Raw genomic sequence first — 24461 nt, 5'->3', positions numbered from 1 at the left:
AGGTTTAAACTAATTTGCAAGGGGGGGTGGGACCCAGAGAGATAGAGCAGTGAATGAAGTGCATGGAGTAAAGCCGGATCTAACATATAGAGAGGCTTTGAAGAAAGAGAAGCAGAATAAACGGTGTAAAGACAGTAAGGTAGAAGGGCTGAAATGTGTGTCCTTCAATGCAAGAAGCATCAGGAACAAAGGTGATGAACTCAGAGCTTGGATACATACATGGAATTATGATGTAGTAGCCATTATAGAGACTTGGTTGGCACCAGGGCAGGAATGGATTCTCAATATTCCTGGATTTCAGTGTTTTAAAATGGATAGGGAGGGCGGAAAAAGGGGAGGAGGGGTGGCATTACTGGTCAGGGATACTATTACAGCTACAGAAAGTGTGGGTATTGTAGCAGGATCCTCTTTTGAGTCAATATGGGTGGAACTCAGGGACAAGAAAGGAGTAGTTACTCTGTTGGGGGTGTTCTACAGGCCCGCTGGTAGCAGCAGAGATACAGAGGAGCAGATTGGGAGGCAGATTTTGGAAAGGTGCAAAAATAACCGGGTTGTTATCATGGGTGACTTTAACTGCCCTAATCTTGATTGGCACCTGATTAGTTCCAACGGTTTTGATGGGGCAGAGTTTGTTAAGGGTGCCCAGGACGGACTCCTGTCACAGTATGTGGAGAGGCCGACCAGGGGGAATGCCATACTAGATGTAATACTAGGTAATGAACTGGGTCAGGTCATAGATGTCTCACTGGTTGAGCATCTGGGGGACAGTGACCACCGCTCCCTGGCCTTTAGCGTTATCATGGAAAAGGATAGAATTAAAGAGGACAGGAACATTTTTAATTGGGAAAAGGCACATTATGAGGCTATAAGGATAGAACTTGCGGGTGTGAATTGGGATGATGTTTTAGCAGGGAAATGTACTATGGACATGTGGTCGATGTTTAGAGATCTCTTGCGGGATGTTAGGGATAAATTTGTCCCGGTCAGGAAGATAAATAATGGTAGGGTGAAGGAACCATGGGTGACAAGTGAGGTGGAAAATCTAGTCAGGTGGAAGAAGGCAGCATACATGAGGTTTAGGAAGGAAGGATTAGATGGGTCTATTGAGGAATATAGGGAAGCAAGAAAGGAGCTTAAGAAGGGGCTGAGAAGAGCAAGAAGGGGGCAAGAGAAGGCCTTGGCAAGTAGGGTAAAGGAAAACCCCCAGGCATTCTTCAATTATGTGAAGAAAAAAAGGATTACAGGAGTGAAGGAAGGACCGATTAGAGATAAAGGTGGGAAGATGTGCCTGGAGGCTGTGGAAGTGAGCGAGGTCCTCAATGAATACTCCTCTTCGGTATTCACCAATGAGAGGGAACTTGATGATAGTGAGGACAATATGAGTGAAGTTGTTGTTCTGGAGGATGTTGATATTAAGGGAGAGGAGGTGTTGGAGTTGTTAAAATACATTAGGACAGGTAAGTCCCCGGGGCCTGACGGAATATTCCCCGGGCTGCTCCACGAGGCGAGAGAAAAGATTGCTGAGGTCTGGCAAGGATCTTTATGTCCTCGTTGTCCACGGGAATGGTACCGGAGGATTGGAGGGAGGCGAATGCTGTCCCCTTGCTCAAAAAAGGTAGTAGGGATAGTCCGGGTAATTATAGACCAGTGAGTCTTACGTCTGTGGTGGGAAAGCTGTTGAAAAAGATTCTTAGGGATAGGATCTATAAGCATTTACAGAATCATGGTCTGATCAGGGACAATCAGCATGGCTTTGTGAAGGGCAGATCGTGTCTAACAAGCCTGATAGAGTCCCTTGAGGAGGTGACCAGGCATATGGATGATGGTAGTGCAGTCGATGTGATCCATATGTATTTTACTGAGGCATTTGACAAGGTTCCACACGGTAGGCTTATTCAGAAAGTCAGAAGGCATGGGATCCAGGGAAGTTTGGCCAGGTGGATTCAGAATTGGCTTACCTGTAGAAGACAGAGTGAGGTGTGGCTAGTGGTGTCCCACAAGGATCTGTTGTGGGATATCTACTTTTCGTGATTTTTATTAACGACCTGGATGTGCGGGTAAAACGGTGGGGTGGCAAGTTTGCAGACGACACAAAGGTTGGTGGTGTTGTAGATAGTGTAGAGGATTGTCAAAGATTGCAGAGAGACATTGATAGGATGCAAAAGTTGCAGATGGACTTCTCTGGGTTGAAGTGTGAGGTGGTACAATTTGGAAGGGCAAACTCCAAGGCAGAGCGCAAAGTAAATGGCAGGATACTTGGTAGTGTGGAGGAGCAGAGGGATCTCGGGGTACATGTCCACAGATCCAAAAAGTTGCCTCACAGGTGGATACGGTAGTTAAGAAAGCTTATGGGGTGTTAGCTTTCCTAAGTCGAGGGATAGAGTTTAAGAGTCGCGATGTAATGATGCAGCTCTATAAAACTCTGGTTAGGCCACACTTGGAGTACTGTGTCCAGTTCTGGTTACCTCTCTATAAGAAGGATGTGGAAGCATTGGAAAGGGTGCAGAGGAAATTTACCAGGATGCTGCCTGGTTTAGAATGTATGCATTATGATCCGAGATTAACAGAGCTAGGGCTTTACTCTTTGGAGAGAAGGAGGATGAGAGGAAACATGATAGAGGTGTAAAAGATAATAAGAGGAATAGATAGAGTGGATAGCCAGCGCCTCTTCCCCAGGGCACCACTGCTCAATACTAGAGGACATGGCTTTGAGGTAAGGAGTGGGAAGTTCAAGGGGGATATTAAAAGAAGTTTTTTACTCAGAGAATGGTTCGTGCGTGGAATGCATTGGCTGAGTCAGTGGTGGAGGCAGAGACACGAGTGAAGTTGAAGAGACTACTGGACAGGTATATGGAGGAAATTAAGGTGGGGGCTTATATGGCAGGCAGGGTTTGAGGGTCGGCACAACATTGTGGGCCGAAGGGCCTGTACTGTGTTGTACTATTCTATGTTCTATGTTCTATATGCCAGTCCCGCCATCTCGAGAATTAACCTTGTGAACCTACGCTGCATTCCTTCAATAGCAAGAATGTACTTCCTCAAATTTGGAGACCAGAACTGAACACAATACTCCAAGTGTGGTCTCACCAGGGCCGTGTACAGCTGCAGAAGGACATCTTTGCTCCTATACTCAATTTCCCTTGTTATGAAGGCCATCATGCCCTTAGCTTTCTTCACTGCCTGTTGTGCCTGCATGCTTACTTTCAGTGACTGATGTACAAGAACACCTAGATCTCGTTGTACTTCCCTTTTTCAGAACGTCACTCTATTTAGAGAATAGTCTGGTGGTTCTTACCACCAAAGTGGATAAGCCCACATTTATCTACATTAAACTGCATCTGCTATGCATCCGCCCGCTGACTCAGTCTGTTCAAGTCACCCTGCATTCCCATAACAACCTCCTCACATTTCACACAGCCACACAGCTTTGTGCCACTTGAAAATTTGGTAATGTTACTTTTAATCCCTTCATCTAAATTATTAATGTATATTGTAAGCAGCTGCGGTACCAGCACTGGACCCCGCAGTACCCAACTGTTCACGGTCTGCCATTCCAAACGAGACCCGTTATCGCTGCTCTTTGTTTCCTGTCAACAAGTCAATTGTCAGTCCATCTCAGTATTCTGCCTCAAATACCATGTGCCCTAATTTTGCCCACTAATCTCCTATGTGGGACCATATGAAAGGATTTCTGAAAGTCCAGGTGCACTATATCCACTGGCTGTCCCTTGTCCATTTTCATAGTGTATACTCAAAAAATTACCCGATTCAAGCACGATTTCCCCTTCGTAAATCCATTAGTACAGGGACTGAAGGAAATCTTGGCGTTCCAGTAGAAATTGCATATCCCCTAACAATCTCAGTATTCTGGTATAGTGGAAAGAGCAAACGGGAAAATAAAAGCGGCTTTGACAAATATTTGTCAGCAAAACGGTCTCGGGCGGCCAGAAGCAATGCCCTCAATAATGTACACGATGTGAAATTGGAAGGATAGAAATACAGGACTTACTCCTCATTAAATATTGATGGGGCGGCCGATGACAGCAGGAACTAAGCCTCCCATGACCACAGAAAAAGTAGTACCAATATGCAATGATAAGAAAGTACTGAAATACGCACAAGCATTGCGTCAGGGGGCAGGGAAATTGTATGAGAGGGTCCGGCAAGCCCAGGCACCTTTAACTGAAGGTACGGGCATCTGTTAACACGGCAGACAGAATAAACGTGAGATAGGTGGATAAAGACTCTCTCTCTCCCGGGCCGATGACGACCCATACAGTGTTAAGGTGACCGAGAAACCTGACTGAACACATGCCAGCAGGCGCAGATTGCACCACGACAAGGACGATATGAAACACCGAACAGGTCACATCTTCCCCGAGAGAGAGGGGAACGGCTCTGACAACCAAGAGCAAAGTGTAACTGAGAGACCGGGACATAAATTTATTTTAACCTGCACCTCATGTTACATACATGGTGACTGATTATTAACAAAATATATGCTTAATAGAGGACTCACATGAAAGGAGTAGTGGTGACAGTCATATTGGGGTTGGGACTGATTGATTACCTAACAGCGTCGGAGGGCAAATACAAAGAAAGAGGAAAGTGGAGAACAAGTCTTAGCCTAAGAAGGAGGGATCTGTCCGTTAGTAGGGAAAGAATGTTGCACCTGTATCCCCGATGACTCTGAAAATATAACTGATCAGCACATAAAAGTGAAGATAGAGGAGATTAGAAAGATAGGGAAACAGTTCAAGAATTTTGGTCCGGTGAAAAAGCAGTGGGAGATAATAAAGGGTTGGTTTTCTGGCTGGGGAAGCTGGGTAACGCATGGAATCGTTATAGTGGCGATGATATGTGTTTTGGGGTGCTGTGTATGCTCAGCACTGCAATTCAGCTGTTATCAATAAATGAAAAAGAGCCTTGTCTGGCCCTCAAGGTGTCCCTATGGTACCCCGAATGATGAAAGCCAGCAAGGAACATTGGTGGGGAGAAGAGCTGTTCCCAGGCAAGGAGAGACCCTTCTCCTTATGAGGAGGAGGAGAAATTACCCCAGTAAAAAGTGTTAATCTAGAAGATTAACAAGGAGGGAACTGTGGAAGAAAATATCGAGGCCTTGCATTGCAATGGGCATTGGGGGCTAATGATTTGTCTTAAAATGTGCATTCGATGACCACAATCATTTGTCTGTAACTAATGTACTATGTGTGACTGAAATGTGCCTCGCAACTGAGATATAAATATAACTGCATCTGTACCTCTTTGTTCTGAGAATTTCTAAGTGTCTGCGTTCGAGCCAGCTGGCCTAATATGTGCTTTGAGAAGTAACACTTAAGTAAAATGTGTTTCAGCTGAATAACATATTTTTGCTACTTCCCTATTCTGTAGCATTCTCTGAAAATGCAAGACAAATGTTCAAATAAGGAATTATCTGGTCATACAATGTCCTGAGGCACGTGACCTTTACTTCAGTAAAAAAAAAAATCCAATTAAGTGTCTCTTGTCACGTACAATTGATGTATAAATATGACTGAGTTTTCTTGTTTGAGGGAGCTCCAGGATCCCGCTTTTTGGTTCTAGGCTCCCCATGATGTCATGTGACAAATAAAGAAATTTCCACGGAACTCTCCCTCCAGGTCCGAGTATTCCTTTTCCGCGACAATTTCTCAACATAGTATTTCATCTGCCATTTCTTTGCCCACTCTCCAGAACTGACCATGTCGCTCTGTACCTTTTCCGTTTCTTCAACACTTCCTGCTCCTCCACCTATATTGGTGTCATCCGTAAAATAGGCACAACTCCGAGATTATTACCACCATACACATGTAGCCATATAACCATATATCAAATACAGCACGGAAAGAGGCCATATCGGCCCTTGTAGTCCACATCGAACGCTTATTCTCACCTAGTCCCACCAACATGCACTTAGCCAATAACATTCCATACCTTTCCTGTCCATATATCTATCCAATTTTTCTTTAAATGACAATATCGAACCTGCCTCTACCACTTGTACTGCAAGCTCGTTCTACACATCCACCACCCTCTGAGTAAAGAAGTTCCCCCTCGTGCTAGCCCTATACTTTTGCCCCATAAATCTCAACTCATGTTCTCTTGTTTGATTCCCCCCTGCTCCCTTACACAACCCTTCTATTGTGACATTACATGAACTTTTAACATCATTTAATTCCCCGCTCCACTATCTGGTCTGGCACTCTGTTTTCCATCCCCCTGCAAATCTAGTTTAAACCATCCCCAATAGCAGTAACAAACCACCCTGCAAGGATATTGGGTCCTCTTGTAGTTTCGGTGTAACCCGTCTTCTTGTACAGGTCCCACCTGCCCCAGAAGAGGTCCCAATGATACTGAACTCTGAAACTCCGCCCCCTACGCTAGTACCTCAGCCACTTGTTAATCCGCCACAGCATCCTATTCTTTCCTTCACTGTCACGTGGCACATGTAGCAATCCTGAGATTAACACCCTTCAGGTCCCGCATTTTAACTTCCTACCAAGCTCTCTATACTCACTCTTCAGGACCTTCTCTCTCTTTCTTCCTACGTCATTGTGTACTGTGACATCTGACTGTTCACCCTCCTACTTTAGAATACTCTGCAAGCGATCAGAGACATCCCTGACCCTGGCACCCGGGAGGCAGCAAACCATCCGGGAGTTTCTGTCACGACTGCAGAACCTCCTGATGGTACCTATATCTATCGTGTGCTCTATCACTACCGCTCCCCTCTTTTTCCACACTCCCTTCTGCACTGCAGAACCAGACTCGGTGCCAGAGATCCGGCTGCCACAGCTTGTCCCAGGTAAGTCATCCCCCTCAACAGTATTCAACTCGGTATACATGTTGTAGGAATTTCATCCAACTCTGCTCTACCGTCCCTCTATCTAGATTACTTTTCCATTCGACTTGGGCTGGTTCCTCTCTCATACCACTGTAATTTCCTTTGTTCTACTGAAATATTCATACACCTGGCAGTAGCTTCTCCTTTTCAAATTTGAAACTGAACTCAATCGCCTCAGGTTCATTACACAGCCCCCAATCCAAAACAGCTGATCCCGGTGGGCTTATGGAAAAGTTGCACCAAAAATCCATCCCTTGGGCATTCTATAAGCTCACTATCCTGAGATCCAGTACCTTCCCGACTTTCCCAAACCACTTTCATATTAAAATCCCCTATAATTCTCTAGAGAATTTCCTTCTGACACGCTTTTTGTATTTCCAGCTGTAACTTGTAGTCCACATCCCTGCTGTATTTTGAAGGCCTGTTTATAACTGCTATTAGTGTCTTTTTACCCTTGCCATTTCTTAACTTCACAAAGAAGTTGAGAAGCAGGACCTCAAAGGTAGTTATCTGGGGATTACTGTCTGTGCCACCTGACAGTCAGCATAGGAATAGAATGACGTGGAGGATAAATGAGTGGCTGAGGGATTGGAGCAGGGGGCAGGGATTTAGACTTCTGGATCACTGGAAGCTCTTGTGCAACAGGTTGGACATGTACAAAAACCAGGGTTTGCACTTGAATCCGAGAGGACCAATCTCCTGTCGGAAAGGTTTGCTGAGGGATTGGGGAGAGTTTAAACCAGAATTGCGAGAGGTTGAGAACCAAACTGAAGTGACGGAGGAAGGAGAGATTGGCTCACAAGCAGAGAAAGCTTAGAGACAGTGCGAAAGGGAGGATAGGCAGATGATAGAGAAAGGACTCGCTCTGGTCGGTGGCTTGAGATGTATCTATATTAACGCGAGGAGCGCAGGAGCATAAAGCATGGATCAGCACTTGGAACTACGATATTGTGGCAATGACAGAGGCTTGGATGGTGCAGGGGCAGGAACGGCTACTTCAGGTGCCAGGCTGTAGATGTTTGAGGAAGAACAGAGAACGAGGCAAAAGGGGTGGGTGGTGGCACTGTTGATCAGAGATAGTGTAACGGCTGCAGAAAAGGAGGAAGTCATTGAAGGGTTGTCTACGGAATCTCTGTGAGTGGAAGTTAGGAATAGGAAAGGATCAATAACTCTAATGGGTGTTTTTATATACAACCCAATATTAACAGGGACATCGAGGAGCAGATACGGAGACAGATTCTGGAAGAGAGTAATAATAGCAGGGTTGTTGTGGTAGGAGATTTTAATAACCCAAAATAATGATTGGCATATCCCTGGAGTGAAGGGTTTAGATGAGGTAGAGTTTGTTAGGTGTGTTCAGGAGGGTTTGTTGACATAATATGTACGTAGGCCCACAATAGCAGAGGCTGTACTTTATCTGATATTGGGAAATGAACCTGGCCAGGTGTCAGATCTCTAAGTGGGAGAGCATTTCCGAGATAGTGATTACAATTCTTTCTCCTTTATCACGACATTGTCGAGGGATAGGAACAGACAAATTTGGGAAACGTTTAAATAGAGTAATGGGAAATATGAGGCTTTTAGGCAGGAATTTGGAAGACAAATTGGAAACAGGTGTTCTCGGGGATACGTACGGAAGAAATTTGGCAAATGTTCAGGGGATAATTGTTTGTAGTTCTGAACGGGTAAGTTCCAATGAGACATGGATTGACTGGTAAGGTACAAGTTCCGTGGTGTACAAAGACCGCTGTAAATTTACTCAAGAAGAAAAGAGGAGCTTATGAAAGATTCAAAAAACTTTCCAATTGTTTTTTTTTAATTTAAATAATCTCTTTGAGGAACTGGAGGGATGAGTTAGCAAATTTGCTGATGACACAATGGTTAGGGGGGTTATGGATAGCGTAAAGGTCTGACAGAGGTTACTGCGGGATATTGACCGAATGCAAATCTGGACTGAGAAATGGCAGATGGAGTTCAAACCAGATAAGTGTGAGCTGGTTCATTTTGGTAGGACAAATATGACGTCAGAATATATCATTAATGGCAAGACTCTTGGCAGTGCGGAGGATCAGAGGGATCTTGAGGTCCGAGTCTATAGGACACTCAAAACTGCCTGGCAGGTTGACTCTGTGGTTAAGATCTACCATACGGTGCATTGGCCTTCATCATTAGTGGCATTGGGTTTAGGAGCCGAGAGGTAATGTTGCAGCTATGTAGGGCCTCGGTCTACCGTACTTGGAGGACTGTGCTCAGTTCTCGTTGCCTCACTACAGGAAGGATGTGGAAAGCATCGGAAGGATGCAGAGATGTACAAGGCTGTTGTCTGGACTGGGGAGCATGCCTTATGAGAATAGGTAGAGTGAAGTTGGTCTTTTCTCCTTGGAGCGACGGAGGGCGAGGGTTGACCTGATATCGTGCGGATAGTCAGATGCTTTTCCAGAGGGATGAAATGGCCAGCACGACAGGACACAGTTCAGAGGTGTTTGGAAACAGGTACAGAGGAGATGTCAGAGGTAAGCTTGTTTTTAATGCAGAGTGTGGTGAGTGCGTGGAATAGTCTCCCGGCGGCGGTAGTGGAGGCGGAAACGAAGGATAGATCTGGTCCTAGGGTTGGGTTTCTTAACTGGAAGAAGGCCAAATTTGAAGAAATGAGAAAGGATCTAAAAAGCATGGATTGGGACAGATTGTTCTCTGGCAAGGATGTGATCGGTAGGTGGGAAGCCTTCAAAGGAGAAATTTTAAGAGTGCAGAATTTGTATGTTCCTTTCAGGATTAAAGGCAAAATGAATAGGAATAAGGAACCTTGGTTCTCAAGGGATATTGCAGCTCTGATAACGAAGAAAAGGGAGTTGTATGACATGTATACGATGCAGGGAGTAAATAAGGTGCTTGAGGAGTATAAGAAGTGCAAGAAAATACTTAAGAGAGAAATCAGGAGGGCGAAAAGAAGACATGAGGTTGCCTTGGCAGTCAAAGTGAAGGATAATCCAAAGAGCTTTTACAGGTATATTAAGAGCAAAAGGATTGTAAGGGATAAAATTGGTCCTCTTGAAGATCAGAGTGGTCGGCTATGTGCGGAACCAAAGGAAATGGGGGAGATCTTAAATAGTTATATTTATTTTATTTATTTTTTGTTTTGCGTCTGTATTTACTAAGGAAACTGGCATGAAGTCTATGGAATTAAGGGAAACAAGTAGTGAGATCATGGAAACTGTACAGATCGAAAAGGAGGAGGTCCTTGCCGTGTTGAGGAATATTAAAGTGAATAAATCCCCGGGACCTGACAGGGTGTTCCCTAGGACCCTGAAGGACACTAGTGTTGAAATTGCAGGGGCCGTGGCAGAAATATTTAAAACGTCGCTGTCGACAGGTGAGGTGCCGGAGGATTGAAGAGTGGCTCATGTTGTTCCGTTGTTTAAAAAAGGATCAAAAAGTAATCCGGGAAATTATAGGCCGGTCAGTTTAACGTCTGTAGTAGGTAGGTTATTGGAGGGAGTATTGAGATGCAGAATCTACAAGCGTTTGGATAGACAGGGACTTATTAGGGAGAGTCAACATCGCTTTGTGCGTGGTAGGTCATGTTTGACCAATCTATTGGAGTTTTTCGAGGAGTTTACCAGGAAAGTGGATGAAGGGAAGGCAGTGGATATTGTCTACATGGACTACAGTAAGGCCTTGGACAAGGTCCCGCATGGGAGGTTAGTTAGGAAAATTCAGTCGCTAGGTATACATGGAGACGTGGTAAATTGGATTAGACATTGGCTCAATGGAAGAAGCCACAGAGTGGTAGTAGAGAATTGCTTCTCTGAGTGGAGGCCTGTGACTAGTGGTGTGCCACAGGGATCAGTGCTGGGTCCATTGTTATTTGTCATCTATCTCAATGATCTGGATGATAATGTGATAAATTGGATCAGCAAGTTTGCTGATGATACAAAGATTGGAGGTGTAGTAGACAGTGAGGAAGGTTTTCAGAGCCTGCAAAGGGACTTGGACAGGCTGTAAAAATGGGCTGAAAATGGCAGATGGAGTTGAATACAGACAAGTGTGAGGTATTACATGTTGGAAGGACAAACCAAGGTAGAACATATAGGGTTAATGGTAAGGCACTGAGGAGTGCGGTGGAACAGAGGGATCTGGGAATACAGATACAAAATTCCCTAAAAGTGGCGTCACAGGCAGATAGGGTCGTAAAGAGAGCTGTTGGTACATTGGCCTTTATTAGTCAAAGTATTGAGCATCAGAGCAGGAATGTTATGATGAGGCTGTATAAGGCACTGGTGAGGCCAAATCTGGAGTATTGTAAACAACAGGAATTCTGCAGATGCTGGAAATTCAAGCAACACACATCAAAGTTGCTGGTGAACGCAGCAGGCCAGGCAGCATCTCTAGGAAGAGGTGCAGTCGACGTTTCAGGCCGAGACCCTTCTTCAAGTCGAAGGGTTTCGGCCTGAAACGTCGACTGCACCTCTTTCCAGAGATGCTGCCGAGGCTGCTGTGTTCACCAGCAACTTTGATGTGTGTTCTCTGGAGTATTGTGTTCAGTTTTGGTCAGCAAATTACCGGAAGGATATAAATAAAGTTGAAAGAGTGCAGAGAAGGTTTACAAGGATGTTGCCGGGACTTGAGAAACTCAGTTAGAGAGAAGGGTTGAATAGGTTAGGACTTTATTCCCTGGAGCGTAGAAGAATGAGGGGAGATTTGATAGAGGTATATACAATTATGATGGGTATTGATAGAGTGAATGCAAGCAGGCTTTTTCCACTGAGGCAAGGGGAGAAAAAAAAAAACAGAGGACATGGGTTAAGGGTGAGGGGGAGGGGGAAGTTTAAAGGGAACATTAGCGGGGACTTCTTCACACAGAGAGTGGTGGGAGTATGGAATGAGCTGCCAGGTGAGGTGGTAAATGCGGGTTCTTTAATAACATTTAAGAATGAATTGGACAGATACAAGGATGGGAGGTGTATGGAGGGATATGGTCCGTGTGCAGGTCAGTGGGACTAGACAGAAACGGATCGACACATCCAAGAAGGGCCAAAAGGCCTGTTTCTGTGCTGTAGTTTCTATGGTTCTATGGTTCTAAAAGGAGGAAGCTTAAGAATGAATTTTGGAGAGACAGAGAAAATTAGTGAGAAGGCCTTGGCGGGCAGGATTAAAGAAGCGGTCCCAACACAGAACCTTTGTGGAACACCACTAGTCGCCGGCCGCTGACCAGGAAACCCCTCCCTTTATTTCCACTCTTTTCCTCCGGCCAGTCAGCCAATCTGCTCTCTTACCAGTAACACCATGGGTCCCTGTCTTGTTAAGCGGCCTCATGTGTGGCACACTTTCAGAAGACACTTTAGATTCTGGACTAGTTCCTGAGGATTGAAGGGTGGCTAATGTCACACCGCTTTTTAAAAAAAAGGAGGGAGAGAGAAACCGGGGAATTATAGACCGGTTAACCTAACATCGGTGGTGAGGAAAATGCTAGAATCAGTTGTCAAAGATGTGATAACAGCACATATTGCAAACGGTGAAATCATCGGATTAAGTCAGCATAAATTTATAAACGGAAAATCATGTCTGACGAATGTCATAGAATTTTTTGAGGATGTAATTAGTAGAGTAGATAGAGGAGAACTAGTGACTGTGGCGTATTTAGATTTGCGCATGCTTTTGACAAGGTCCCACACAGGAGATTAGTGGGTAAACTTAAGCACACGGTATTGGGCGTATGGTATTGATGGAGATAGAGTATTGGTTGGCAGGCAGGAAGCAAAGACTGGGAATAAACGGGACTTTTCAGAATGGCGGGCAGTGAGTAGTGGGGAACCGCAAGGCTCAGTGCTGGGACCCCAGTTGCTTACAATATGTATTAATGACGTATACGAGAGAATTAAATGCAGAATCTCCAAGATTGCGGATGACACGAAGCTGGGCGGCAGTGTTAGCTGTGAGGAGAATGCTAACGGGATGCAAGGTGACTTGGATAGGTTAGGTGAGTGGGAACATTCATGGCAGATCGGATTTAATGTGGATAAATGTGAGGTTATCTACTTTGGAGACAAAAACAGGAAAGCAGTTCATTATCTGAATGGTGGCCGATTAGGAAAAAGGGAGGAGCAACGAGACCTGAGTGTCATTATATACCAATCATTGAAAGTGGGCATGCAGGTACAACAGGCTGTGAAAAAGGCGAATGGTATCCTGGCATTCATAGCTAGAGGAGTTGAGTACAGGAGCAGGGAGGTACTTCTGCAGTTGTGCAAGGCCTTGGGGAGGCAACACCTGGAGTATTGTGTGAAGTTTTGGTCCCCTAATCTGAGGAAATACATCCTTACCATAGAGAGAGTACAAAGAAGGTTGACCAGATTGATTCCTGGGATGGCAGGACTTTCATATGATGAAAGACTGTATCGACTGGTCTAATACTCACTGGAATTTAAAAGATTGAGGTGGGATCTTATTGAAACGTATAAAATTCTAAAGGGATTGGACAGGCTAGATGCAGGAAGATTGTTCCCGATGTTGAGCAAGTCCAGAACGAGGCGTCGCAGTTTAAGGATAAAGGGGAATCCTTTTCTGACCGATATGAGGGAAAATTTCTTCACAGAGAGAGTGTGAATCTGCTGATTTCTCTGTCACAAGAAACAGTTGAGGCCAGTTGTTTAGCTATATTTAGGAGGAAGTTAGATATGGCCATTCTGGCTAAAGGGATCACGGGGTATGGAGAAAAGCCAGGTACAGGGTTCTGAGTTGGATGATCAGCCATGATTGTACTGAATGGCGGTGCAGGCTCGAAGGGACGAATGGCCTACTCCTGCACCTATTTTCTATGTTTCCATGTTTCTAGCGCTAGGTAATGTTACAGATCCAGATGATTATAGGGCAAATAAGAAGGAGCTTAAGAGGAAAATTAGGAGACACAGAAGGGGCCATGAGAAAGCCTTGGCGGGCAGGATTAAGGAACCCACCAGGACATTCTTCAAATATGTGAAGAACAAGATGATTCGACGTGAAAGAGCACGGCCTGTCAAGTGTGACAGTGGGAATGCGTGTATGGAACCGAAGGAAATAGCAGTGGTACTTAATGAATACTTTACTTCAGTGTGGAAAAGAATCACTGTGGAAAAGAATCTTGGTTACTGTAGCAATGACTTGAAGGACACTGAAAAGCTTGAGCATGGAGATATTAAGAAAGAGGATGTGCTGGAGATTTTGGAAAGCATCAAGTTGGATAAATCGCCGGGACGGGATGAGATAGGAGCATAGAAACAGAAAACCAACAGCACAATACAGGCCCTTAAAGTTTTGCCGAACATGTCCCTACCGTAGAAATTACCAGGCTTACCCATACTAGACAGCCCATTCCACGCACTCACCACTCTCTGAGTAAAAAACATGCCCCTGACATTTCCTCTGTAGCTACTCCCCAGCACCCTAAACCTGTGTCCCCTTGTGGCAACCATTTCAGCCCTGGGGAAAAGCCTCTGACTATCCAGACGATCAATGCTTCTCATCACCTTATACATCTCTGTCAGGTCAACTGTCATCCTCCGTCGCTCCAAGGAGAAAAGGCCGAGTTCACTCAACCTATTCTCATAAGACATGCTCCCCAATCCAGGCAACATCCTTGTAAATCTCCTCTGCACCCCTTCTGTGGTTTCTATATCCTTCCTGTAGTGAGATGACCAGAAATGAGCCCAGTACTCCAAGTGGGGTCTGACCAGAGTCCTATATAGCTAGAACATTATCTCTCGGCTCCTAAATTCAATTCCACGATTGTTGAAGGCCAATACACCGTACGCCTCCTTAACCACAGAGTTAACCTGAGCAGCTGCTTTGAATGCCCGATGGACTCGGACCCCAAGATCTCTTTGATCCTCCACACAGCCAAGACTCTTACAAACAATGCTATATCCTGCCGTGATGTTTGACCTGCCAAAATAAACCATCACACACTAATGTGGGGTAAACTCCATCTGCAACTTTTCAGCCCAGTTTGGCATCCTATCAATGTCCCGTTGTAACCTCTGACAGCAATCTACACTATCCTCAACACCTCCAACATTTGCGTCATCAACAAACCTACTAACTCACCCATCCACTTCCTCATCCAGGTCATGTATAAAAATCACGAAGAGTAAGACAATAGACAATAGGTGCAAGAGTCCGCCATTCATCCCTTCGTGCTAGCACCTACATTCACTCTGATCATGGCTAATCTGTCAGGATCTGTAAGGATCCCAGAACAGATCCATGAGGCACTTCACTGGTTACCGACCTCCATGCAGAATATGACCCGTCTACAACCACTCTTTGCCTCCTGTGGGCAAGCCCGTTCTGGATCCACAAACCGATGTCCCCTTGGATCCATCGCTGATCGGGTTGTACACCGTTATTTAAACGGCCCTGCAAATTGACTTTGTACATATGCCTGCTAAACGGAGGTTTAGGTATATATTGGTAATAGTGGACATGTTTTTCAGATGGGAGGAGGGCTATCCAGCTGGGAGGAATGATGTAAGAACTGTGGTGAACATATTTATGAAAGACATTATACCTAGGTTTGGAAGTCCCCTAGGGTAAATAGCGACAGGGGAACCCGTTTTACAAATAAATTAGCACAGGGACTGAAGGAAGACTTGGGGTTCCATTAGAAATTGCAAATCCCCTACCAGCCTCAGCCCTCAGGTATGGTGGAAAGAGGAAACGGGGAAATAAAAGCGACTTTGACAAATTATTGTCAGCAAAACGGTCTCGGACGGCAAGAGGCAATGCCCTTAGTAATGTACACGATGTGAAATCAGAAGGATAGAAATACAGGACTTACCCCTCATTAAATATTGATGAAGCGGCCTATGACAGCAGGAACTGAGCCTCCCATGACAACAGAAAAAAGTAGTGCTAATATACAATGATAAGAAAACACTAAAATACGCACAAGCATTGCGTCAGGGGGCAGGGAAATTGTATCAGAGGGTCCAGTTAACCCAGGCACCTTTAACTGAAGGTAACATGCATCCATTAAGCCGGTAGACGGAATAAATGAGAGATCGGTAAATAAAGACTCTTTCTCTCCCAGGCGGATGATGACCCATACAGCCGTTAAGGTGAAGGAGAGACCTGACTGAACACATGTCAGCAGGCGCAGGTTTCACTACGACAGGGAGGAAATAAAATACCGAACAGGTCAAATCTTCCCAGAGAGAGAGAGAGGAACGGCTCTGAGAACCAAGAACAAAGTGTTAGTGAGAGACCGGGACATAAATTTATTTTAACCTGCACCTCATGTTATATACATGGTGACAGATTATTAACAAAATATACGCTCAATAGAGGACTCATATGAAGGAAGTAGTGGCGATAATCATATTGGGGGTGGGATTGATTGATTACCTAACAGCGTGGGAAGCAAATACAAAGAAACAGGAAAGTGGAGAAGAAGTATTAGCCTAAGAAGGAGGGGTCTGTGCGTTAGTAGGGAACTAATGTTGCACCTGTATCCCCGATGCCTCTGAAAATATAACTGATCAGCACATAAAGGTGAAGATAGAGGACATTAGGAAGATAGAGAAACTGTTCAAGAATTTTGGTCCGGGGAAAAATTGGTGGGAGATAATAAAGGGTTGGTTTTCTGGCTGGCGAGGCTGGGTAACGCATGGAATAGTTGCAGTCGCGATGATATGTGTTTAGAGTGTTGTGTATGTGCAGCATTGCAATTCTGCTGTTATCATTTAATGAAGGTAGCCTTGTCTGGCCCTCAGAAGGTCTCTATGGTACCCCAAAGGATGAAAGGACAGCAAGGAACATTGGTGGGGTGCAGAGCTGTACCCAGGGAAGGAGAGTCTCTTCCCCTTCTGAGCTCCCTGATGAGGAGGAGGATGCAGTACCCCAGTAAGGAGTGTTAATCTAGAAGATTAACAAGGAGGGAACAGTGGAAGAAAATATCAAGACCTTGCATTGTATTGGGCATTGGGGGCTAATGATTTGTTTTAAAATGTGCATTCAAAGTCCACAATAGTTTAACTGTAACTAATGTACTCTGTGTAACTGAACTGTGCCCTGCAACCGAGTTATAAAAATAACTGCATCTGTACCTTTTTTTCTGAGAATTTTCATATGTCTGCGGTTGAGTCAGCTGGACTAATATATATTTTTTTGAGAGGTAACACTTAAGTCAAATGTGTTGCTTCTCAAGAACATATTTTTGTTACTTCCCTATTCTGTAGCATTCTCTGGAAATGCTCGACGAAGGTTCAAATAAGGAATTATCTGGTCGTACAATGTCCTGAGGCACGTGACCTTTACTTCAGTAAACAAAAATCCAACTATGTGTCTCTCGTCACGTCCCACTGATGTATAAATATGACTGAGTTTCCTTGTTTGAGGGAGCTCCAGGATCCCGCTTTTAGATTCTAGGCTGCCCATGATATCATGTGACGAATAAAGAATATTCGACGGCCCTCTCCCTCCGGGTCCGAGTATTCCTTTTCCGCTACAATTTCTCAACATACTATCTCATCTGGCATTTCTCTGCCCACTCTCCAGAACTGACCATGTCCCTCTGTAACTTTTCCGTTTCTTCAACACTTCCTGCTCCTCCACCTATCTTGGTGTCATCCGTAAAATAGACACACCTCCGAAGATTATTACCACCACACACATGTAGCCATATAACCATATATCAATTACAGGAAGGGAAGAGGCCATATCGGCCCTTCTAGTCCGTACCGAACGCTTACTCTCACCTAGTCCCACCAACATGCACTCAGCCCATAGCCCTCCATTCCTTTCCTGTCCATATACCTGTCCAATTGTTCTTTAAATGACAATATCGAAATTGCCTAGACCACTTCTACTGGAAGCTCGTTCCACAGAGCCACCACCCTCTGAGTAAAGAAGTCCCCCCACCCCCGTGTTAGCCGTGAACTTCTGCACCCTAACTCTCAAGTCATGTCAGCTTGTTTGAATCTCCCCTACTATCCTACTGAAACCTTCTATTTGTGACTTTGTATGAACTTTTAACATCATTTATTTTCACCCCAGCTCCACGATCTGCTCTGGCACTCTGGTTCCCATATCCCTGCAAATCAGGTTTAAACCCTCCCCAACAGCACTAACAAACCTCCCTGCAAGGATATTGTTCCCCTTGCAGTTCAAGTGTAACCCATCTCTCTTGTACAGGTCCCTCCTGCCCGAGAAGATGTCCCAATGTTACTGAAATCTGAAACTCTGCCCCTTACACCAGTTCCTCAGCCACGTGTTAATCCGCCAGAGCATCCGTTACCACCCCTGAGGTCCTGCTTTTTAACTTCCTACCAAGCTCTCTATACTCACTCTTCAGGACCTTCTCACTCTTTCTTCCTACGTCATTGGTACCGATGTGCACCATGACTTCTGGCTGTTCACCCTCCCACTTTAGAATGCTCTGCAAGCGATCAGAGACATCCCTGACCCTGGCACCCAGGAGGCAGCAAACTATCCGGGAATTTCTGTCACGACAACAGAACCTCTTTTCTGTACGGCTATCTATCGTGTGCCCTATCACTACCGCTCTCATCTTTTTCCACCCTCCCTTCTGCACTGCAGAGCCAGACTCAGTGCCAGAGATCCGGCTGCCTCAGCGTGTCCCAGGTCAGTCAAACACCGCAACAGTATCCAAATCGGTATAGAACATAGAACATAGAATAGTACAGCACAGTACAGGCCCTTCGACCCACAATGTTGTGCCTACCCTCAAACCCTGCTTCCAATCTTAGCCCCCACCTTAGATTCCTCCATATACCTGTCTAGTAGTCTCTTAATCGTCACTAGTGTATCTGCCTCCACCACTGATTCAGACAGTGCATTCCACGCACCAACCACTCTCTGAGTAAAAAAACCTTCCTCTAATATCCCCCTTGAACTTCCCACCCATGACCTTAAAGCCATGTCCTCTTGTATTGAGCAGCGGTGCCCTGGAGAAGAGGCGCTGGCTGTCCACTCTATCTATTCCTCTTATTATCTTGTACGCCTCTATCATGTCTCCTCTCATCCTCCTTCTCTCCAAAGAGTAAAGCCCTAGCCTCCTTAATCTCTAATCATAATGCATACTTTCTAAACCAGGCAGCATTCTGGTAAATCTCCTCTGTACCCTTTCCAATGCTTCCACATCCTTCCTATAGTGAGGTGACCAGAACTGGATACAATACTCCGAGTGTGGCCTAACCAGAGTTTAATAGAGCTGCAGCATTACATCGCGACTTTTAAACTCTATCCCTCGACTTATGAAAGCTAACACCCCATAAGCTTTCTTAACTGCCCTATCCACCTGTAAGGCAACTTTCAGGGATCTGTGGACATGTACCTCGAGATCCCTCTGCTCCTCCACACTACCAAGTATACTTGTTGTGGGAATTTCATCCAATTCTGCTCTACCGTCCATCCATCTAGTTTACTTTTCAAATCGACTTGGGACAGTTCCTCTCTCATGCCACTGTAATTTCCTCTGTTCCTCTGAAATATTGACACACCTGACACCAAATTCTGCTTTTCAAATTTGAAACTGAACTTAATCGCCTCAGGTTCATTACACAGCAGCCAATCTAAAACAGCTGATCCTCTGATGTGCTTATGGACAAGTTGATCCAAAAAGCCATCCCGTGGGCATTCTATAAACTGCCTCTCCTGTGATCCAGTACCTCCCTGACTTCCCCACTTTAATATTGAAATCCCTCATGAATATCCTGACAATTCTCTTCCACACGCTTTCTTTCTATTCCTAGCTGTAACGTGGAGTCCACATCCCGGCTGCTGTTTGGAGGCCCGTATATAACTGCTATTAGTGTCTTTTTAACCTTGCCATTTCTTAACTTCACAAAGAAGTTCAGAAACAGGACCTCAAAGGTAGTAATGCCGGGATTACTCCCTGCGCCACGTGACAGTGAGTATAGGAATAAAATGAGGTGGAGGATAACTGAGTGGCTGAGGGATTGGAGCTGGGGGCAGTGATTTATACTTCCGGATCACTGGAACTTCTTCTGGGGCAGGTGTTAACTGCACAAAAATGAAGGGTTGCACTTGAATCCGAGGGGGCCCAATATTCTACGGAAAGGTTTGCTAAGACTATTGGGGAGAGTTTAAACTAGAATTGCTGGAGGTTGAGAACCAAACTGAAGTGATGCAGGAAACAAAGGTTTGCTCACAAGCAGAGAAAACATGGGGAAAGTGCTAAATGGAGGATAGGCAGATGATAGAGAAGGGACGCGCTCTGACCAATGGGTTGAGATGTGTCAAAATTAATGCGAGGTGCATTGTGAATAAAGCGGAGGAGATTAGAGCATGGATCAAAACTTGTAACTACGATGTTGTGGCCATTGCAGAGAGTTGGGTGGTGCAGGAGCAGGAATGGCTACTTCAGGTGCCAGGTTGTATATGTTTCAGGAAGGACAGGGAGCGAGGTAAAATAGTGGAGTGCGTGGCACTGTTGATCAGATATAGGGTAACGGCTGCAGATTAGGAGGAAGTCATGGAGGGGTTGTCTACGGAATCTGTGTGAGTGGAAGTTAGGAATAGGAAGGGATCAATAACTCTAATGGGTGTTTTTTTTATCTACCACCCAATATTAACAGAGACATCGAGGAGAAGATACGGAGACGGATTCTGGAAAGGAGCAATAATAGCAGTGTTGTTGTGGTAGGAGATTTGAATTGCCCAAAATAATGATTGACATATCCCTGGAGTGAGGGGTTTAGATGGGGTAGGGTTTGTTAGGTGTGTTCAGTAGTGTTTCTTGACATAATATGTACATAGGCCTACAATAGGAGAGGCTGTACTTTATCTGATATTGGGAAATTAACTTGGCCAGGTGTCAGGTCTCTCAGTGGGAGAGCATTTCCGAGATAGTGATCACAATTCTATCTCCTTTACCACAGCAATGGAGAGGGATAGGAACAGACAAATTTGGGAAATGTTTAATTAGAGTAAGAGAAATATGAGGCTTTCAGGCAGTAATTTTGAAGATAAGTTGGAAACAGGTGATCTCGGGGAAACGTACGGAAGAAAGTTGGCAAATGTTCAGGGCATATTTGCGTGGGGTTCTGAGTTCGTACGTTCCAATGAGACATGGAAAGAATGGTGAGGTACTAGTTCCGTGGTGTACAAAGGCTGTTGTAAATCTAGTCAAGAAGAAAAGAGGAGCTTACGAAAGGTTCAAAAAACTTTGTAATATTTTTATAAATGACCACCATGTGGAAGTGGAGGAATGAGTTAGCAAATTTGCTGTTGACACAAAGGTTGGAGATGTTATGGATAGCGTGGAGGTCTGTCAAAGGTTACTGTGGGATATTGATCGGATGCAAAACTGGACTGAGAAATGGCAGATGGAGTTCAAAGCAGGTAAGTGTGAGGTGGCTAATTTCGGTAGGTCAAATATGATGGCAAAATATATCATTAATGGCAAGACTCTTGGCAGTGTGGAGGATCAGAGGGATCTGGGGTCCGAGTCCAAAGGACACTCAAAACTGCTACGCAGGTTGACTCTGTGGTTAAGAAGGCATACGGTGCATTGGCCTTCATTATTAGTGGCACTGAGTTTAGGAGCCGAAGGTAATGTTGCAACTATGTAGGGCCTTGGTCAACCGTACTTGGAATACTGTGCTCAGTTCTCGTCACCTTACGACAGGAAGGACGTGGAAACCATAGAAAGGGTGCAGAGATTAACAAGGATGTTGTCTGGACTGGGGAGCATGCCTTCTGAGAATAGGTTGAGTGAACTTGGCCTTTTCTTCTTGGAGCGACGGAGGACGAGGGTTGACCTGATAGAGGAACTCAGGTTAATGAGAGGCATTGATCGTGTGGATAATCAGAAGCTTTTCCAAAGGGATGAAATGGCTAGCACGACAGGGCACAGTTTAGAGGTGTTTGGAAACAGGAACAGAGGAGATTTTAGAGGTAAGTTTGTTTTAATGCAGAGTGTGGTGAGTGCGTGGAATGGTCTCCCGGCGGCGATAGTGGAGGCGGAAACGATAGGGTTTTACTTAAGTGAATTCTGGATAGCTACATGGGACTTTGAAAACTGGTGTACAAAGGCTGTAATAAATCTAGTCAAGAAGAAAATAAATGCTTATAAATGTTTACGCGAGCTTGATAATGTTAGACATCGAGAAAATTATAAGGCTAAAAGGAAGAAGCTTAAGAAGGAAATTAGGAGAACCATAAAGGAAGATGAGAAGGCCTTGGCGGGCAGGATTAAAGAAGCGGTCCCAACACAGAACCTTTGTGGAACACCACTAGTCGCCGGCCGCTGACCAGGAAACCCCTCCCTTTATTCCCACTCTTTTCCTCCTGCCAGTCAGCCAATCTGCTCTCTTACCAGTAACACCATGGGTCCCTGTCTTGTTAAGCGGCCTCATGTGCGGCACACTATCAGAAGACTCTTTAGATTCTGGACTAGTTCCTGACGATTGCAGGGTGGCTAATGTAACCCCCTCTTTTTAAAAAAAGGAGGGAGAGAGAAACCGGGGAATTTTAGAACGGTTACCCTGACATCGGTGGTGGGGAAAATGCGAGAGTCATTTATCAAAGATGTGATAACAGCACATTTGGAAAGTGGAGAAATCATCGGACAAAGTCAGCATGGATTTGTAAAAGGAAAATCATGTCTGAAGAATTTGATAGAATTTTTTGAGGATGTAACTAGTAGAGTAGATAGGGGAGAACCAGTGTTTGTGGTGTATTTGGATTTGTAAATTTTTTTGACACGGTCCCACACAGGAGATTAGTAGGCAAACTTGAAGCACACGGTATTGGAGGTATGGTATTGATGTAGATAGAGAATTGTTTGGCAGACAGGAAGCAAAGAGTGGGAATAAGCGGGACCTTTTCAGAATGGCAGGCAGTGACTAGTGGGGTACCGCAAGGCTCAGTGCTGTGACCCCAGTTGTTTACAATATATATTAATGACATAAACGAGGGAATTAAATGCAACATCTCCAAGTTTGCGGATGACACGAAGCTGGGCGGCAGTGTTAGCTGTGAGGAGGATGCTAAGAGGATGCAGGGTGATTTGGACAGGTTACATGAGTGGGAAAATGCATGGCAGCTGTGATTTAATGTGGATAAATGTGAGGTTTTCCAATTTGGTGGCAAAAACAGGAAAGCCGTTTATTAAATGAATGGTGACCGATTAGGAAAAGGGGAGGTGCAACGAGACCTGGTGTCATTATACACCAGTCATTGAAAGTGGGCATGCAGGTACCGCAGGCAGTGAAAAAGGCGAATTGTATGCTGGCATTCATAGCAAGACAATTCGAGTACAGGAGCAGAGAGGTACTACTGCAGCTGTACAGGGCCTTGGTGAGACCACACCTGGAGTATTGTGTGAAGTTTTGGTCCCCTAATCTGAGGAAAGACATTCTTGCCATAGAGGGAGTACAAAGAAAGTTCACCAGATTGACTCCTGGGAGGGCAGAACTTTCATATGATGAAAGACTGGATCGACTGGTCTAATACTCTTGGAATTTAGAAGATTGAGGGGGGATCTTATTGAAACGTATAAAATTCTAAAGGGTTTGGACAGGCTAGACGCAGGAAGATTGTTCCCGGTGTTGAGCAAGTCCAGGACGAGGCGTTGCAGTTTAAGGATAAAGGAGAATCCTTTTAGGACCGATATGAGGGAAAATTTCTTCACAGAGAGAGTGGTGAATCTGTGGAATTCTCTGTCACAGGAAACATTTGAGGCCAGTTGATTCTCCATATTTAAGAGGGAGTTAGCTATGGTTCATGTGGCTAAAGGGATCAGCGGGTATGGAAAGAAGGCAGGTACAGGGTTCTGAGTTGGATGATCAGCCATGATTATACTGAATGGCGGTGCAGGCTCTAAGGGACGAATGGCCTACTCATGCACCTATTTTCTATGTTTCTATGCTTCTAGAGCTAGGTAATGTTAGAGATCAAGATGATTATAAGGCTAATAGGAAGGAGCTTAAGAAGGAAATTAGGAGAGCCAGAAAGGACCATGCGAAGGCCTTGGCGGGCAGGAGTAAGAAAAGCCCCAAGACATTCTACAAATATCTGAAGAGCTAGAGGATAAGAAGTGAAAGAATAGGGCCTGTCAATTGTGACAGTCGGAAAGTATGTATGGAACCGGAGGAAATAGCAGAGGCACTTAATGAATACTTTACCTCAGTATTCACTATGGAAAAGTATCTTGGTTATTGTAGTGATGACTTGCAGCACACTGAAAAGCTTGAGCAGGGAGATATTAAGAAAGGGGATGTGCTGGAGCTTTTGGAAAGCATCAAGTTTGATAAATCGCCGGGACCGGATGAGATAGGAGCATAGAAACAGAAAACCTACAGCACAACACAGGCCCCCAGAGTTTTGCCGATCATGTCCTTTCCATAGAAATTACTAGGCTTCCCACACTCGGCAGCCCATTCCACGCACTCACCACTCTCTGAGTAAAAAAAACATGCCCCTGACATCTCCTCTGCACTTACCCCACAGCACCCTAAACCTGTGTCCTCTTGTAGCAACTATTTCAGCCCTGGAGAAAAGCCTCTGACTATCCACACGATCAATGCCTCTAATCACCTTGTACATCTCTGTCCGGTCACCTGTCATCCTCCGTCGCTTC

At 44.9% G+C, this 24461-nt stretch overlaps 2 protein-coding genes across 15 annotated transcripts in view; one reads left to right on the top strand and one right to left on the bottom strand.

Moving 5' to 3' along the window:
• The window catches only part of LOC140207210 (uncharacterized), a 154267-nt gene that overhangs the window by 124700 nt on the left and 5106 nt on the right, over positions 1-24461 (bottom strand). The window lies entirely within an intron of this gene.
• Positions 9250-24461, top strand: part of LOC140207213 (CD209 antigen-like protein C) — a 47450-nt gene continuing 32238 nt past the window's right edge. The window contains exon 1 of the mRNA XM_072275591.1: positions 9250-9375. Coding sequence (XP_072131692.1) covers positions 9291-9375 — 85 coding nt within the window. The 5' untranslated portion in view covers positions 9250-9290. The remainder of the gene's footprint in view (positions 9376-24461) is intronic.

Source organism: Mobula birostris, chromosome 13, assembly GCF_030028105.1.
Source record: "Mobula birostris isolate sMobBir1 chromosome 13, sMobBir1.hap1, whole genome shotgun sequence".
NCBI lineage: Eukaryota > Metazoa > Chordata > Chondrichthyes > Myliobatiformes > Myliobatidae > Mobula > Mobula birostris.
The sequence above is the reverse complement of the archived record's forward strand: the minus strand, read 5'-3'. Positions and strand labels throughout refer to the sequence as shown.